Here is a 15837-nt window from a genome sequence, read left to right on the forward strand (position 1 = left end):
CCAATTTGGCATGAGGAAATTTACTATAAAACCTTTTTAGGATCACTGATGCAGCTCTGTCCCACAGCTGCAAGAAAAAGGTGGATTTGTAATCTTCAAAGTGTTCTGGGACAGTAGCACCTCTCCTGTGAGGAGAGGCTGAGAGAGCTGGGACACTCAGCCTGGAGATGAGGAGGCTCAGGGAGATCTCACCAATGTCTATAAGTATCTGAAGGGGTTGCAAAAAGGACAGAGCCAGTCTCTTCTCAGTGCCAGGACAAGAGGCAATGAGCACAAACTGGAGCACAAGAGGTTCCCTCTGAACACCAGGAAGCACCTCTTCACTGTGTGGGTGATGGAGCACTGGCACAGGCTGCCCAGAGAGGTTGTGGAGCGTCTTCCTTGGAGATCTTCAAAAGCCACCTGGGCATGGTCCTGGGCAGCCTGCTTGAGCAGGGGTTGGGCCAGATGGGCCCAGAGGTCCCTGCCTACCTCAGCCCTTCTGTGATTCTGTACAGACCTCCTTGACTGAAAGTCTCCTTCTTAGCACAAAACTGAAATGCATAACCAAAAGTACTCTCTTTATGCCTATGCAATTGAAGGAAAAAAAAAAAAAAGTTTCATGTGTAAGTAGAAAGCTCTTCCTTAGTAGTTCTTTTTTTTTTTTTTTTTTTTTCTCTCCAGTCTCTTGGACCTGGCGGAATTTGGCAGGAGTGGGGTGGTTGCAGGCAGCCAACATAGTGGATGACATTGGTTAGCTGTCATCCCGGCAGGACGTGTGGGCTGGTGGATAAGGCTGACCACACAGAGCACGGATATGATTAGGAGGGATGAAACTGTGGGCAGCAGTTATGCACCTGCCTGAATTCCTGGCCACTCAGTCATGCCTTTTTATCCTCCATTCCCATTGTTTTCATAAAATACACTAAAAGAAAACAAAAACAAGAAGAGGAGGAAGAAGGCATGTCCATTTTGTAACTCATCTTTAACTACAAAAAAGGACTTCAATTACATGTTTTACATATTTTCCTTTAGCTGGATGTTACAAGCAGGTAACTGCTCTCTACTGAAACCAGTCTTGCCTTCAAGAATGTCTGTTAGGTGTCAAAACCTCAGCACACATCTCAGTGGCTATGCACATGGCAAGTATTCAAACTCTCTGTGGACTGCCTTAACCATGCTAGTCCCTATGTGTTGTATGTCAACAGTAAGTAGCGGGACATTTCCCATGGCTTAACTAATATGCCCATTAGTTAACCATATATCTCAAACTTTATTTGTACTAAGGTAATACTAAGGCTACATGTTCATGACAGGTCTTTGACCAATATTCAATGAAGAGCTTACAGTTCTCAACTGTATGCACTAGACTTTTACCTGTGCTAAAAATTTGGTAAGAAGAAAAGTAAGAACTTTCCTCTAATGGTGCCAAAACAGTATCATTTCTATTATATATATACACACCCTATATATGCCTTCCATATATATATATATATCATATATGTATATACACATATACATACAAGGTAGGATAAGAGCTGTAACACAAAGGTAAACATCAGGGAAAAAGTTAATTCTGTTGATATTCCCAAATCCAATAAATTTTCAGCTTTGCAATGATGGGTGTCATATGGCCCAGAATTTAAGCTGACTGAGTATATGAGGAACTCAATATTGATTAAAAAATATGTCTTGTGCAGTGAGAAGCCTGGCCTGACTACAAAACCAAACAATGCCAAAAAAGTGGCAAACAAATACTTGCATTTTCAGTCTCATGAGCATAGTATAAGAGCAAGTATAAGAGCGAGTATATCGGGTATAGAGAAAGGGGCAAAAGCAGGTAAGCACATGGTGTTCACCTGTTTTTTACAGAATCTGGGAGCTAACCATATCTGTATGCTCATGTGCTGATGCTTTCCCCCAGGTTTGTGTAGAACAGGAAAAAACAATCTGCTTGTTGCTTGGATGTCTAGATGCCCAACTCTTCAAGTGTCATAATTTAGACATAAATAATCAAGGAGTCCTGTCTGACCACAGAGCTCAGCTCTCACTCAGGCTGAAGGAGGCTTTTTTAGGCGATCTGGATTTCTTCAGTGGGACTGGGTAAGACTGGCTTCCACCTCCAATGTTTCCCTTGGCTAGAAGGGAAATTCTTTGATCTCTTGTCAGAGCAAATACATTCTTTCCTGTCTTTCGGTACATTGTGTGTCAAGCTCAAATAAAAGCCTTCTCATCTTCCTTGACTGGGACGCAAAGCAAGTCTTCCAAGCAATGTTAAATTCCTGGAATGGCCTGAAAGGATGAAAACACTTTTCTATGTATTCTAACATAGAGTATGACTGCTAAATCCCAGTACCTGCTACTGAGATTAAGTGCTCTCCAGTTCACCTCAAACTCTTTTCCAACTCTAAACTTTCTTACTCTTTTTAACATGAACTTAAAATCCAGTTATCAGCTAGTTGTCTCTTAGTAAATGACTTTATTTCAACATAAACACAGTACTCCTTCTGACACCTGAATAGATTTTCAAAAGTTTGTGGTTTTGTTTTTTTTTTGACTGACACAAGAAGTGCAATTAAGTCTATATTACCTTACTTCATGTGTTTCTGGCTCTGAAAGAGCTCAAATACTATAAAAATATGTGCTGTAAGCATAGAAACAAAATAGTCATAAAAGAAGGGGAAAATTCAGATCTAATTAGCACATTAAAAAGTCTGGAAAACATAAATAATTTTACTACATCTAGAAAAAAATCACAGAAATTCTAGATGAATCTTCACAGAAACTGATGTCTGAGATGATGCACAATACCAAAAGGTTTAAAAACTTGGAAACTGAACATCACCTATGAGCTACTGCCATTATACTGAAGGTTTGCTGCTGCTTGATTGTAGAATGGTCCTGGATTCTTGCCCAGACAAGACAGAGCTGTTTCTAACTTCCCTCACCAGAAACACCTCTTCTTCCATCAGGAGGGAGGAGAACATCATCAACTGATAGCAGAAGAGAATATGGGAAGATGCCTGTGTAAGAGATAATAGGTGTTAATAGGAGCAATAACCCCCCCCAGGCAACTAATTCCTATTTTTAGCTGTCTGGGACAGCGTCAAACACTAACCCAACAGGTACCTGAAGAAATAAATACTTGGGCAGATAATCCCCAGCCCACCTCTTCCTGAGCTGAATCCCACGTTGTATTCATGGCACAACTTATGCAAAACTGGTGTGATGCAAAAAGTTATACTGCAACAGCATGAAAACGAGCCCTGTAAAGGCATAGAAGAAGAACAGAGCAGAACAGTTCAGTTGGAAGGGACCTTCACAGACCATCTGGTCCAACTGCTCAGCCACTTCAGGGCTAACCAAAAGGTAAATCATGTTACTGAGGGCATTGTCCAAATGCCTCTTGATCATTGACAGGCCTGGGGCATAAACCACCTCCCTGTGAAACCTGTTCCAGCGTTTGACCACCCTCAGGGTAAAGGAATTTTCCTAATGTCCAGTCTGAGCCTCCCCTGGTGCTGCTTTGTGCCGTTCCCTCGTGTCCCGTCATTGGTCACCAGGGAGCAGAGACCAGCACCTCTCTCTCTGTTTCCCCTTCTTCCAGTCAGGCCGCCTATTGGCCTCCTCTTCTCTAGACTGGACAACCCCCGTGTCCCCAGCCTCTCCTCACAGGACAGGCCTTCCAGCCCTGTTACCAGCTCTGCTGCCTTCCTCTGGATGCTTCTAAATACCACAACATCCTTTTTGCATTGCGGACTGCTGAACTGCACACAATATTCAAGGTGAGGCCACATCAATGCTAAACATAGTGGGAAAATCACCATTTTTTTCGCCACATTTTGAGATACTCAGGGTTCTGTTTGAAAGAATCCCATGTGACTTGGCCCTGGAAAGAAGATGGGTCCGGGAGAGCTGGTTGATTTTCACCTCCTCTAAGTTAAAGCATGATCTATCCCTACTCATAGGAAATCAAGCAGAGGTGGAAAGATATCTGTGAGGATGAAAAAGGAGCTCCTGACAAAAGTCAAGATTCAAATAGGAAGTATACAAGAGGTGGAAGCAGGGAGGAATATTAAAATATACATATATATATATGTCTGACGGGGTTAGGAAAGCCAAAAACCGTCTGGATTTAAATCTGGTGATGAATGTGAATGCAAAAAGAAAGCCTTCTATGGGTATATCAGCAGCAAAAGAAAAACTACTAGGGAACGTGTGGGCCCACTGAAAACGTGGGCAAGGTAACTGGAGACAAAGGACACGGAAAAGACTGAGGTACTCAGTGCTTCTTCGCCACAATACTTACTCGTGAAACTGGCCTTTAGCAATTCCAAGTCCCTGAGATGAATCAAAAGTCTGCAACAAGGAAGAGTCACCCTTGGTGAAGAAGAATCAGTTAGGGAACAGCTGCACAGACTGGATATACCCAAGTCCGTTGTGCTTGACTGGATGCACCCACAGCTGATGTCGTTGCAAAGCTGCTCCCAGTTATCTTGGAAAGGTCTTGGCAAGCAGGAGGGGTTTCTGAGAACTGTAAATTCAATTATGTCCTCAAGAAGGTCAAGGAGGAGGATACAGGCCAGTCAACCTCACCTCCTTCCCTGTGAAGGTAATACAAGTAACCCTGGAAACCATTTCCAGACACGTGAAAGCAAAAGAAGCAAAAGAAGGTGACTGGGAGCAGTCAGTATGGGTATACGCTGGGGAAATCGTGACTGATCAGCCTTCTAGCCCTCTCCAAGGAGGTATCTAGCTTGGCAGGTGAGGGGAGAACAGTGGGTGATGCCTACCCTGACTTCAGTAAGGCTTTTGATACCGTCTCCCAAAGCACCCTTATACATAAGCTGAAAAAAGCATGAACTAGGTAAGTGGACAGTGAGACAGAGTGACAAATGGGTGAAGTGCCAGGCCCAGAGGCTTGCAATTAGTGGCCTAAAGCCCAGTTGGAGGCCAGTCAGTAGTGGAACACGCCACAGGTGTATACTGGAGCCAATACTGCTTAACAACTTCACTAATGACCTGGATGATAAAACAGGATGCGCCTCCAAAAAGTTTGCAGATGACATATGACTGGGAGGAGTGCTTAGGACACCAGATGGTTGTGCTGCTGCTGCCATTCAGAGGGACCTCAACACACGGGAGAAACAGGCAAACAGCAATCTCATGATGTTCAATAAAGCAAAATGCCAAATGTGGCTCCCAGGGAAGAAAAAGCCCATGAGCCAGAACAAGCCACGGATCAACCTGCTAGCAACTTTTTTCAAAGGACCTGGGAGTTTTGCTGGACACCATAAACCAGCGATGCACCCTTGCTGCAAAGAAGGCCATCAGCATCTTGGGTTGCATTAAGAAGAGTGCTGTCACCAGGCTGAGTGGGGTGATCCTTCATATGAGGAGGGGCTGAAAGAGCTGGGACTATTTAGCTCGGAGAGGAGAAGGCTCAGGGGGACCGTATCAACATCTAGAGATACCTGATGGAGTGGAAAAAAGGCAGCATAGAGAGGAGGAAGTCATACTCCCCTCAGTGATATCCAACAATGAGGCAAGAGGCACTGGGTGCAAACTGAAATATACAGAAAATGTGATTTAAACCTAAGAAGAAACTTCTACTGAGGGTGCTCAAACACTGGAACATGTTCAGAAGTTGTGGAGATGATCAAAACCCAACTGGACACAGCCCAGAATGATCTGCTCTACGTCACTGTGTTTCAAGCAGGGAGCTTGCACTAGATGATCTTCAGTGGATCCTTCCAACTTCAATGACTGTGTTCAAAGCATGGGAAAGGGAACTTAAGACAAAAAGGCCATTCAAAAAAACAACAGAAATAATACAACACTCATTTATGGCTTTTACTTTTATAATTTCTCACCTTTTAAAATAAATTTAGATTTCTTTACCTCTCCCATTTTATACACCATTCCAAGGCCACCACAGACCTGGATTCTTGCTTTTTTTTTTGTTGTGCGTGCGTGTGAACCTTTTTTCTTACATCAACACCATTTATGGTCATGTTACAGACAACTGAAAACTGATTGAAAAAATAATTAATTTATTCTTTGATAAGGAGATTTGCTATGATTTACTGAGGAATATTTTAGAAAATCAAATACCAGATGCATGCATTGCAGTTGAAATATACAAAATCGATATGAACAATTATCACATGCAAAAAAAAAGTCACCCTTAATAATATTTTTAAAAAATAAAATGAAAATGTGTAATCTTGCTTCAAATTTGTACCCCAAGTTTTCCACTTTTAGATGGAACAGACACCATTGGTAATGAAAACTATAATTAAAAAAAGTAGAAAATTCTCTTCTCTAGTCTTGTAAAATGATAGGTTGGTCCTTAAACTAACTTCCTTTGAAACTTCTGGAAGTCTTTCACCTACCAGCTATCAATCTAATAGGTCAAATTAAATTTTAGGTCTGCCTCAGCACATTTGCACTATGTATGAAACTTGTTTAATCATAACATTCCCCTGATATGCCCACTCCTCACTTTGCATTATTCCACTTCTAGACTGATATAGAAACAGTCTCTATCTTGTATAGATATTAAAATACAAAAGCACAGTGAATTAATTCCAGAATGCATAATAATCGGCCTAACAATACACATTATACCAGGATTAACTTATTTTCTTTCATTTATTTATACAGTATTTTTTTCCTTCTGCCTGAACTTTTGCTCCTAGCATCACATCTGTTTTGAAAGGGATTTTTTCCTGGAAGAACTGTATGGAAACCTGATGGGAATCTCCAGCTCAGGTCTCTGATTGGTGATTAGACTATGTCTGAGGCACAAACTAGTGACTGAGATTAGACAATGAATCCAAAAAACTCCTCCTTTCCAAAGCAGAGAAGGTATTTGGACCACAAATTCAGATGAAAACAGTTTTGAAGGACTACATTTGATATGTCTGACTTGACCGTTCTTCGCCTTATGCTATACCTCAAGTCCGTTTCTGTCTGGGAATTCTTCATACTGGCAAGTGATGTGAGCAAGGCATACATAGAAGCCTGATCTTGAAAACCTTTTAACAGGAGTGATAAAAACCTTAATAAAACTAATCTCTTTTCTTAACTTTATGGGACAGATTAAGATACTAGTTGATGGGATCACCATACAAACACTTGAACAGACAATCCCAGCTATACCTCTGTTTCTGAACTGAATATAGCTGAATATAACTGAAGCAAAATTGATAAAATGCAAAAGAACACCACAAAATCCTGTTGGCTCCCGCAGCACATAGGCACTTGAAAATGGACTCACTCCACTCCATCTAGACATTGCAAAAATAAACTTAAAGTAACCCTGAGCTAGTCCTCCTTAAGGCAAAATGCTTTGCATCATCTCTCTCTGAAATGAAGGGATTATCTAGCTATGTATTAGTGATACCAGAAACAATGCAATATTAACTGGTCCCAAGGGCTTTTTATTTTTTTCTTTATCAGTTGTTCAACACTGAACAAAATACACAAATACAAAAGGCTAAGTATAAATATCAGTAAATCTGAAAAAGCAATCCTTTAGATGTGACAGTAACAGTGAATAAAAAAAACAAACAAAAAACAAAGAGAAAAGTGGAAACTTATTTCTGAAAGACCTTGCTTTAACAGAACAGTACATGGAATCCGGTCACAATAAATCTGACAACATCCACTTCTGTAGATAAAGTCCTTGAATGCAGTGCTTGAATGTCAATTTTGTATCACCACCTAATTGAAATTCAGCCTTCATCATCACTGCTGCTCCATGCATCTTCATATGCTGGATTTAAATGCTGCTGAGGCAGACACTAAAGAAAATAAAAATTCTCTCAGTGGTTTGCTTAATTAAACATAATAAAATCAAATAAGGTCAATGCTAAAGGCATTTCTTAAACTACTATCTGTAGACAAACTATTGTGTGCCTTATGGGTATTGTATTTTTTTTAACAACTTCTTTGGCCATTTTGCTGTTTTGAGTCAAGATAAATTATGAGAAGAAACAATATTTAATTCCATTTTCACTGGCTGAAAGCTTTACATAGATAGATATGACAGACAGATATTACTGTTTGTCTTGTGTCACTGGTTTCTGAATCATAATTTCACTAGCCTCGTATAACTTGGCACTAGTGTCTCAAGAGGTAGTCCTGGCCTCTGTCCACTTATAGGCACGCAGAATGGTTTGGGTTGGAAGGGACCTTAAAGACCACCCAGTTCCAACCCACCGTGGGCAGGGACACCTCCCACCAGACCAGGTTGCCCAGAGCCCCATCCAGCCTGGCCTTGAGCACCTTCAGGGATGAGGCATCCACAGCGTCTACAGACAACCTGTGCCAGTGCCTCACCACCCTCACAGTAAAGAATTTCTTTCTTATATCTAATCTAACCCTACCCTCTTTTAGTTTAAAACCATTCCCCCTTGTCCTATCACTCCACTCCCTGACAAAGAGTCCCTCCCCAGCTTTCCTGCAGGCCCCCTTTAGGTACTGGAAGGCTGCTATAAGGTCTCTCCAGAGTCTTCTCTCCAGACTGAACAACCCCAACTCCCTGAGCCTGTCTTTGTAGGAGAAGCTCCAGCCCTCCTCCGGACTAGTTCTAACAGCTCCATGTCCTTCTTGTGCTGGGGCCCCAGAGCTGAATGCAGGACTCCAGGCAGAGTCTCATGAGAGCAGAGCAGAGGGAGACAATCACCTTCCTCGCCCTGCTGGTCATGCTTCTTTTGATGCATCCCAGGATATTTTTGGCTTACTGGGCTGCAAGCACACATTGCCGGCTCATGTTGAGCTTCTCATCCACCAACACAGCCAGGTCCTTCTCCTCAGGGCTGTTCTCAATCCATTCTCTACCTAGCAGCTAGTTCTCACCTCAGCTTGCTTTGCATCCACTCAGTGGTTCATGTAATCACACACTGCACTAAATCATAGTTCGGACTCTGGGTAAAACTGTTTTCTTGTTTACTTCTGTCCTGGGTTCATATTCTGCCCATACAGGCACTCAAATGTCTGTTCATGAGAGGTAGCAGGAACTAGTAGCTGGTGGAGGGCAGAACTGCTTCTTTCAGAGGCAGTGCTAATTTACAAAATTTGCAAATAACAACAGCAGCTTAACAGCTTTCGAAACAACGGCACATTTGACAGCTCCATAATGTCATACTTAAAGTGGCAGTTATAATCAGAGCTAGGCATGCAATGTATTTTGTGTTTTTTTTTTTTTTTTTGTGTTAAAAAAAACACAACAACAATAAATTTGCCGATAGCAAAATTCTCAGCTAAAGCAAAAATGTTTATTTCAGGTCAGTTGAACACATTTTGCCTTTGTCCAACTTCTGAAGCTACTTTTTAAAATTTGCTTAAACATAGGATAGTTTTGAAATATGTTGTGTTTCAAAGCAAAGAAATGTTACATAACTGTTACAATTCCTATCATTTCCCCCCCAAAATGAAATATTTCAGAAATTTAAAAAAGTGTATTTTCTTGTATGCTATGAGCCAAAACATTACTATCTCTTGATTTATTAACACAAATACAGTTTGTCATGCTCTGATTTTGTGAATGGTTTCAGTTTCTCGATATCTAGAAATTTCTTCCCCTCAAACTGTTCATTCAAATTCTTATGGCCTGGATCTAATAAGAAGAGGAAAAACATACACTCTTGGAAAACACTGCTATAATGATCTTCCTGATAACAGCCTGAATGTCTTGCATCAGCTACTACAGTTAGCTTACTAGAATCTTCTTCATATTTCTGCATCAAAAATATTTGGGTATGAAGTATAGCACCCCTAATCTTATTGTTTAGTAAATGGTGTATTTCTAAACAAATTGAAATACAATCTTTGGTACCTTTCCAATTCCAAAATAGTGTAAACTACATAAAACAGTATGGAAATTAAGGAACTTAAAGTGAAAGTTGAAAGACTTATAGCCAAATGACAAGTACTACTTTTAATTAAACAAGAAGCTAGATATCTGCAGAAGGTTATATGAGACTACCAATGCCCTCTCAAAAAAAGCCCTCTCAAAACCCCACAACAACCAGAAGGCTGCACTGAAGCAGTAGGTGATTCTCCTCTAAATCAGCAATTGCTACAAACACCTACTTCCTATGTAATTACTTTTTCCCCCAAGTATAACAGTCATAAAAAACATAGTTTAAACTGGCAAAATATTAATTATAATTACCTTGTCAGAAACATCATCAGGAACTGGCTCTCGAAGAGCTGGTATCCATGCGAGGATATTGCAATCTTTGCCACCACTATAAAGTTCCTTTAAGAAAGCAACCAAAAATGACTCCTATGCAAATATACTGGATACTGAACAATGTTGAGAAAAAAAAGTGTATGACATATTTATTTAGAAATAAAGACAAATATATCATCTTGAGTTTGTAATATAATCTTGATAAACAATATGCTTTAAAAATATGCTAAACAAAAAGCATAAGTTTTGATATTTCCCCCAGACCGCTCACCAAAACACTACAGTTCTTATTTAAATGAACTTTATTGCTTAAATGCACTTTTCTTCTTCCCTCTTTCATAGGTCCTGAAGAGAAATCTATTTTAAAAGTTAGTAAGCTTAAAGCATGATTTTTTGTCAATGGGGAAGTAAGAAAAGGGGGAAAAAAAAGGGAAAAGGAAACGAATTTTTAATGTAACTAAAAAGTATGAATCAACTCAAAATCATCTAAAAAGATACATGCCAGAAGAGTGCATAAGTATGGAGCAAAGAAGTATTAAGTAAACATAGTTTCAGTATGCCTAGGGAAGGAAAAGAACAAATAAAGAACAATATGAAACCTGTGTCCTGCTGGGAAGGCAGAGATCAGAAAGACCGATTTATTATTTTTAATATAAATAAACCTATTTATTATGGTAATGACAAAGGACTGAGATCCCATTGTGCAAGGCACCCTGCAAACACATGGAAGCAAACAGTCTCTTCACTGAACAGCTAACAGTCAAATATAGCTTTATCTATGTAGTTCGTTCGGATATGGACTTCTCTGTCATTTTAAACTGAGAATGTTTTGCTAATGAGAAATACTGCACCATCTTTGCATTACATTTTGCACTAACAATACTTATATTTTCCAAATGAACAAACACAAAGTTATTCTCTTACGCCTTCAATCTTCAGTCATACCCCTGCTTATTATATAAAATGTCTGACAACACTTAAGTATTGTCATGTGTTTAAACTGCCTGAGAGAGATACACAAAATAATTTTTCTGTATTAAAGCTGACAGTAAAAAAGCTTTGTTTTAAATGTGCTGGCTTCTGAACCCAAGATAATAACTCTGTGCATGCGTGCATAATTATTATATGTTGATTCAACATAAATTCAATAAATTATTTCAGTTCCATCTTTGAAAAATGTCTCCTGTATTCTGTATATCTAATTCTAGAACTGCCTGAATTACTGACGGTGTCGGAACTTAATGCCTAATTCCTCAAAATACCCATTTAGTCTTGGGTATTAGTGGGTAGTTTTATTCAAGTGAGCTAACGTACTCGCTTCTGTAAAACCACTCCCATGAATGAAGTTACTCACACATAAAACACATAGAAGTTTAGAGTTTATAGTTTTATAATAGAGAAACAACCTACTTATCTTGCTTAATAGAAGACTACAGGTCAAAGTTACACCAAGGTGCCGGTCAAATCTCACTTCATCCTGTCAGCAGTGCTCTACTCAATCATCCTATCTTTGGCAGGATGCAGAATATCACTTGAACTTTAAAACAAGAAACTCCTCCCCCCCCCCCCCAAAAATCCTCTTTGTAAGCAATGTAATGGGGACATCAGCATACTTCCACTTAATCTTTATTAATACTTGTCTCATTTTCTGATCCTGGGATTGCAAGATCTTCAGTTAATACACACTGCACTGACTAGTATTTACAATTAATTATTACAACGTGAAATGGTGACTCACATAAAGTCAGTCAAAAGAAGAGCCAGCGGATAAAGCTCATTTCATGTTTACAGTACAGTATAGTATAATATTTCCATATGATGCTTTAAAACTCTGAGGAGAGGTTGCAATAAGACCGAATCTAACTTTTAGTTATCTTTATGTGTTGTCCTACACTGTATTTGCCAAATACCTTTGCAGATGTCATTGGCATTTCCTGAACAGTAAAAGTACCTATAATTTAGAACAACACTGGTTCCTGAGGCACGGCTAATATTTTATGACATGTTATTTGTGCGTGGAGCTTTATTTCGTTTCTTTTTCTGAGAGGGAAACGTAGGTCTTGTTTGTTTACTTAAATTATTTTAAGCAGTTAACGTCGCACAATGGTATCCAGCATATTCAATCGAACAGTAAACATCATCTAAAAGATTTCACAATGAGGATTTCCTCTTCCACACCACCCTTGAAATTACCTACCTCTGATTAGATTAATGGCTCTTATTAACGGGCCAAATTCTGCAGTTCTTATTACTCAAGCAGACTAACATCTTATTAACTTCACAGAGAGATTTACGTAAGAAAAAAATAGGCCAACAATAATATAGTGGATTTTATGGCTCTATTCCCAGGATCTCATAAGGGATATATACACACATTAACTAAATCTCATACCACCCTGTGGAGATAGCTCCACACAGTATCTCAAACACAAAGGGTTTTCCACACAAACCTGCTAATTAATTTGGACCTAATAAGAACAGACAAAGAGTAATATCATTGGATTGCAAATAGCTAGCTGCTTGGATATCTGGGATCATATTTGATTACACGGTTCTGATCAAACAAAAGAAACTTCTCACCTCAAATACAAAATCGGTGCAATGTTGAAGTGTCTTTAGAGACTAGGCCAGTTATGAGTTGAAACGATGATAGCGACTAAAATACAGCTAAATAAACAGAAAGAAAGTAAAGGACTGGCTGCAATCAGTATCAGCCAGAAGCTCTGAACATAGGAAAAACAGTAAGGAAAAAATTCTGACCAGATTTGGGGGTGGGTAGGAAAAGCAATTGGGGAGGGTTGAAGAAAGAAAAAAAGTTTAAAATAATACTAATACAAAAAAAAAAAGCTAACAAAGACAGAGACCAACTATCAGGTGGAAACGGTAAACACTATACAGAACAGATGTAGACCTTGCTTTGTATGAACAGAGTTTACCAGTTTTGGATGTGCTAAAAAGTAAGAAAGTTGTGAGAAAATGTCACCAGTAGGTGAGTAACTTGCAAAGAGACTTAGAAGAGTTGTCTCAGAAAACTTCTGGCCTGATTATGTCTTAATAAGCAGTGAAATATGACAAAGCGGAAAGTGAGCTAATACGCCATTCAGAAAAACTAAACAAAAGTAAGTGGAATAATACAGATATTAAAGAACAAATTGACATTTCTTTAATCCTAAACAAGACAGTGGAAAGATGAATAAAGGAATCGGTTAATGAATAGTGAAGGTATTAGGAATATAAATAAAACAGGGCAAAACATTTTGCAAATTATTAGGTTTTATCAAGCAAAATTGATTTTATTTACAATTAGTTCAACTGAAAATAGAAATGCACAGTTGTGAGTAACTCTAACATACTGATTTAATATTGCTTGCAAGAGTAAAATAGAATAAGTAACTATATATTTTACAAATGCGGCTGCATTCTCAAAAAAGGAGATGTAACTAGGAAATCATAATTTCTAGGTGAATTATATGAAGACTGATCAATGTAATTGTCTCAAGACAGAATGAGCTATTTGGAAGCACAAGTGTGAACATAAACAGATGAAATACCACTGCCACTACCTTTAGTGTTGACACAAAGACTATAATAATGTGATTCTATCAGAGAAACAATTTAATACTAACAAAAGCAAGGACTTTTAAAGAAAAAGAAAATCCAGCCACAGTTCAAGAACGCAGAACTGTACTGTGGTAAAGCATGAGTCTAAAAGAGAATCAGGGATCTCAGTGGATAAATAAATGAAGTTTCTGTCAACATAAACCTACAGCTATAGTGACCGAGCATCCACCCACTGCAGCTCATGGGTGGATGCACACAAGCACACAAATCACGAGTGATTGTTTTCTAAGGATCTTAAAAGGGAAGCACAACACAGAAAGATGCATTTCCAGACTTGAAAACGTGATTTACATTGAGATTTAAGAAGTCTCATCTCTTCAGCTTATCAAAAAGAATACCGACAATTGCTTTATATAAGCACACCATCACTTTCATTTGGAAACTACTCTTAAAAATACAAAGGGCTTTTTACTCTAGTCAAGAAATGTCAAAAAGAACTAATAAGCCGAAACTAAATCCAGAAAAGATGTATTTTAGATATTACATGAATATTCCACCTTTCAGTGGATCCACTACCTGACATTCCAGAATATTTTACCAGGTCTAGTAAAGCCCTGGCTCTATCGACTCATCTATGTAAGTTGTTTAAAACTTTCTGTGACATCCTTCTCAGTGGCAGGGAAACTATGTTTAAATCAAAGCTACAGGACTCAAAATGAGAGCTACCATATTAAATTCTGATGTGTTTTATAAGAGGTCACAAAAAGATACCACTAGCCCTTTCTTGACTAAAATATTTCTGCCTGATATTTTAGAACTGAAAGAGTAGAAAGGAGGAGCTGGAACATTAGGCGCAATCCTCAGCACCTAAAGGCAAGTATACAATGGACTTAAAATCCATGCTAACCTTTACTCTGCTCTTGCCGCACCACCATAAGCCATAAGAACAATCTGTTGTAAAATATCACATGACAAATTGGTCTTCGTTATTATTAAGTCTTTAACAATGAGAGAAAAATATACCACAGGAGGAAAGGAAAAGTGCGAAAGAAAATAAAAAAGTTTGGCAGGGCCACAAATCCCTGTAATGCTACGCTATTTATTAGATGAAACATTTTCAGATTAATTTAAGAAGCTTAGCAGGTTCTCAACGACTTTATTCAAACTGTTCGTAGATCCAGTGATGGCTATAACTACAGACATCTGAGCATGATTATATTAGCCAAATACTTGAAAGGTTTCTCAGTACTGCAAGTAATACTAATGCACTTCACCTCAATGAACAACACATTCTTTCTTACTGTGAATATTCTTAGGTATTTCAGGGAAAGACAAATACCTCTTCACTCTTACAGAAAACAGGAAAGAGTCTTAATATATACGATGTATTAATAGCAATATATTGTCAAAAATTATTATAAGTATATGGAAAAGTTACCTATGTGAGAAGAAATGAATAGTGGACAGAACCCAACATACAAAGGGCCATCACAGGAACTTGACCAAACCTTTTTTCGGGCGACACAAAGGCCACAGAAATCCCTGTTTAGTCAAGTTTTTTGATTAACGTTCTTCCCTGAAAATGTTTCTTTTTCTGCATATGGTTTGTCAATCTGCATAACTATTCCAGGTTGTCTCCAATACTTTACTTACCTGAAAGTTAGGTTGAAATACACAGCAGTCAACAGTATTATAATGTCCTCTAAGCATAGTTATCAGTTCTCCTGAGAAAACTGTATAAACAGCAATGGTACTACCACATGGCACAAACGCAAACTCTGGACTGCAGCCACAAGAGATGGCAAATTTGAGTCCTTTTCTACTTTCATTGCGGACTTTACCATAGTTCACCTGCAAAATAAAAGATTATGTAGTTAGCTATTAATTAAAATGACAGGAGATAACTTTACATAAAAAGGTCAATTTTATTTCTTCATTAATACCCAATAAAATTCATTAAGTAATCTTCACAATGCTAACTCAACTCTTGAGATTGCCAATTACTGATGTGTATCAAGAGAATAATTTTGTCCTGTTTATTAATGTTCACTCTCGCCTTAACTTTAAGGAAGGGAAAGAAAGATATGCCTAAA

The 15837-nt window shown here is 38.6% G+C and overlaps 1 protein-coding gene across 2 annotated transcripts in view; it reads right to left on the reverse strand.

Moving 5' to 3' along the window:
- Window positions 1-7403: 7403 nt before the first annotated feature.
- ERCC8 (ERCC excision repair 8, CSA ubiquitin ligase complex subunit) overlaps window positions 7404-15837 on the reverse strand; it is a 36433-nt gene continuing 27999 nt past the window's right edge. For both annotated transcript variants that reach the window (XM_035553604.2, XM_050716222.1), the window contains 3 exons: window positions 15398-15595; window positions 10163-10249; window positions 7404-7787 (listed from right to left, as the gene is read on the reverse strand). In XM_035553604.2, coding sequence (XP_035409497.1) covers window positions 7719-7787; window positions 10163-10249; window positions 15398-15595 — 354 coding nt within the window. In that variant the 3' untranslated portion in view covers window positions 7404-7718. The remainder of the gene's footprint in view (window positions 7788-10162; window positions 10250-15397; window positions 15596-15837) is intronic.

Source organism: Cygnus atratus, chromosome Z (genome assembly GCF_013377495.2).
Source record: "Cygnus atratus isolate AKBS03 ecotype Queensland, Australia chromosome Z, CAtr_DNAZoo_HiC_assembly, whole genome shotgun sequence".
Taxonomy (NCBI): Eukaryota; Metazoa; Chordata; class Aves; order Anseriformes; family Anatidae; genus Cygnus; species Cygnus atratus.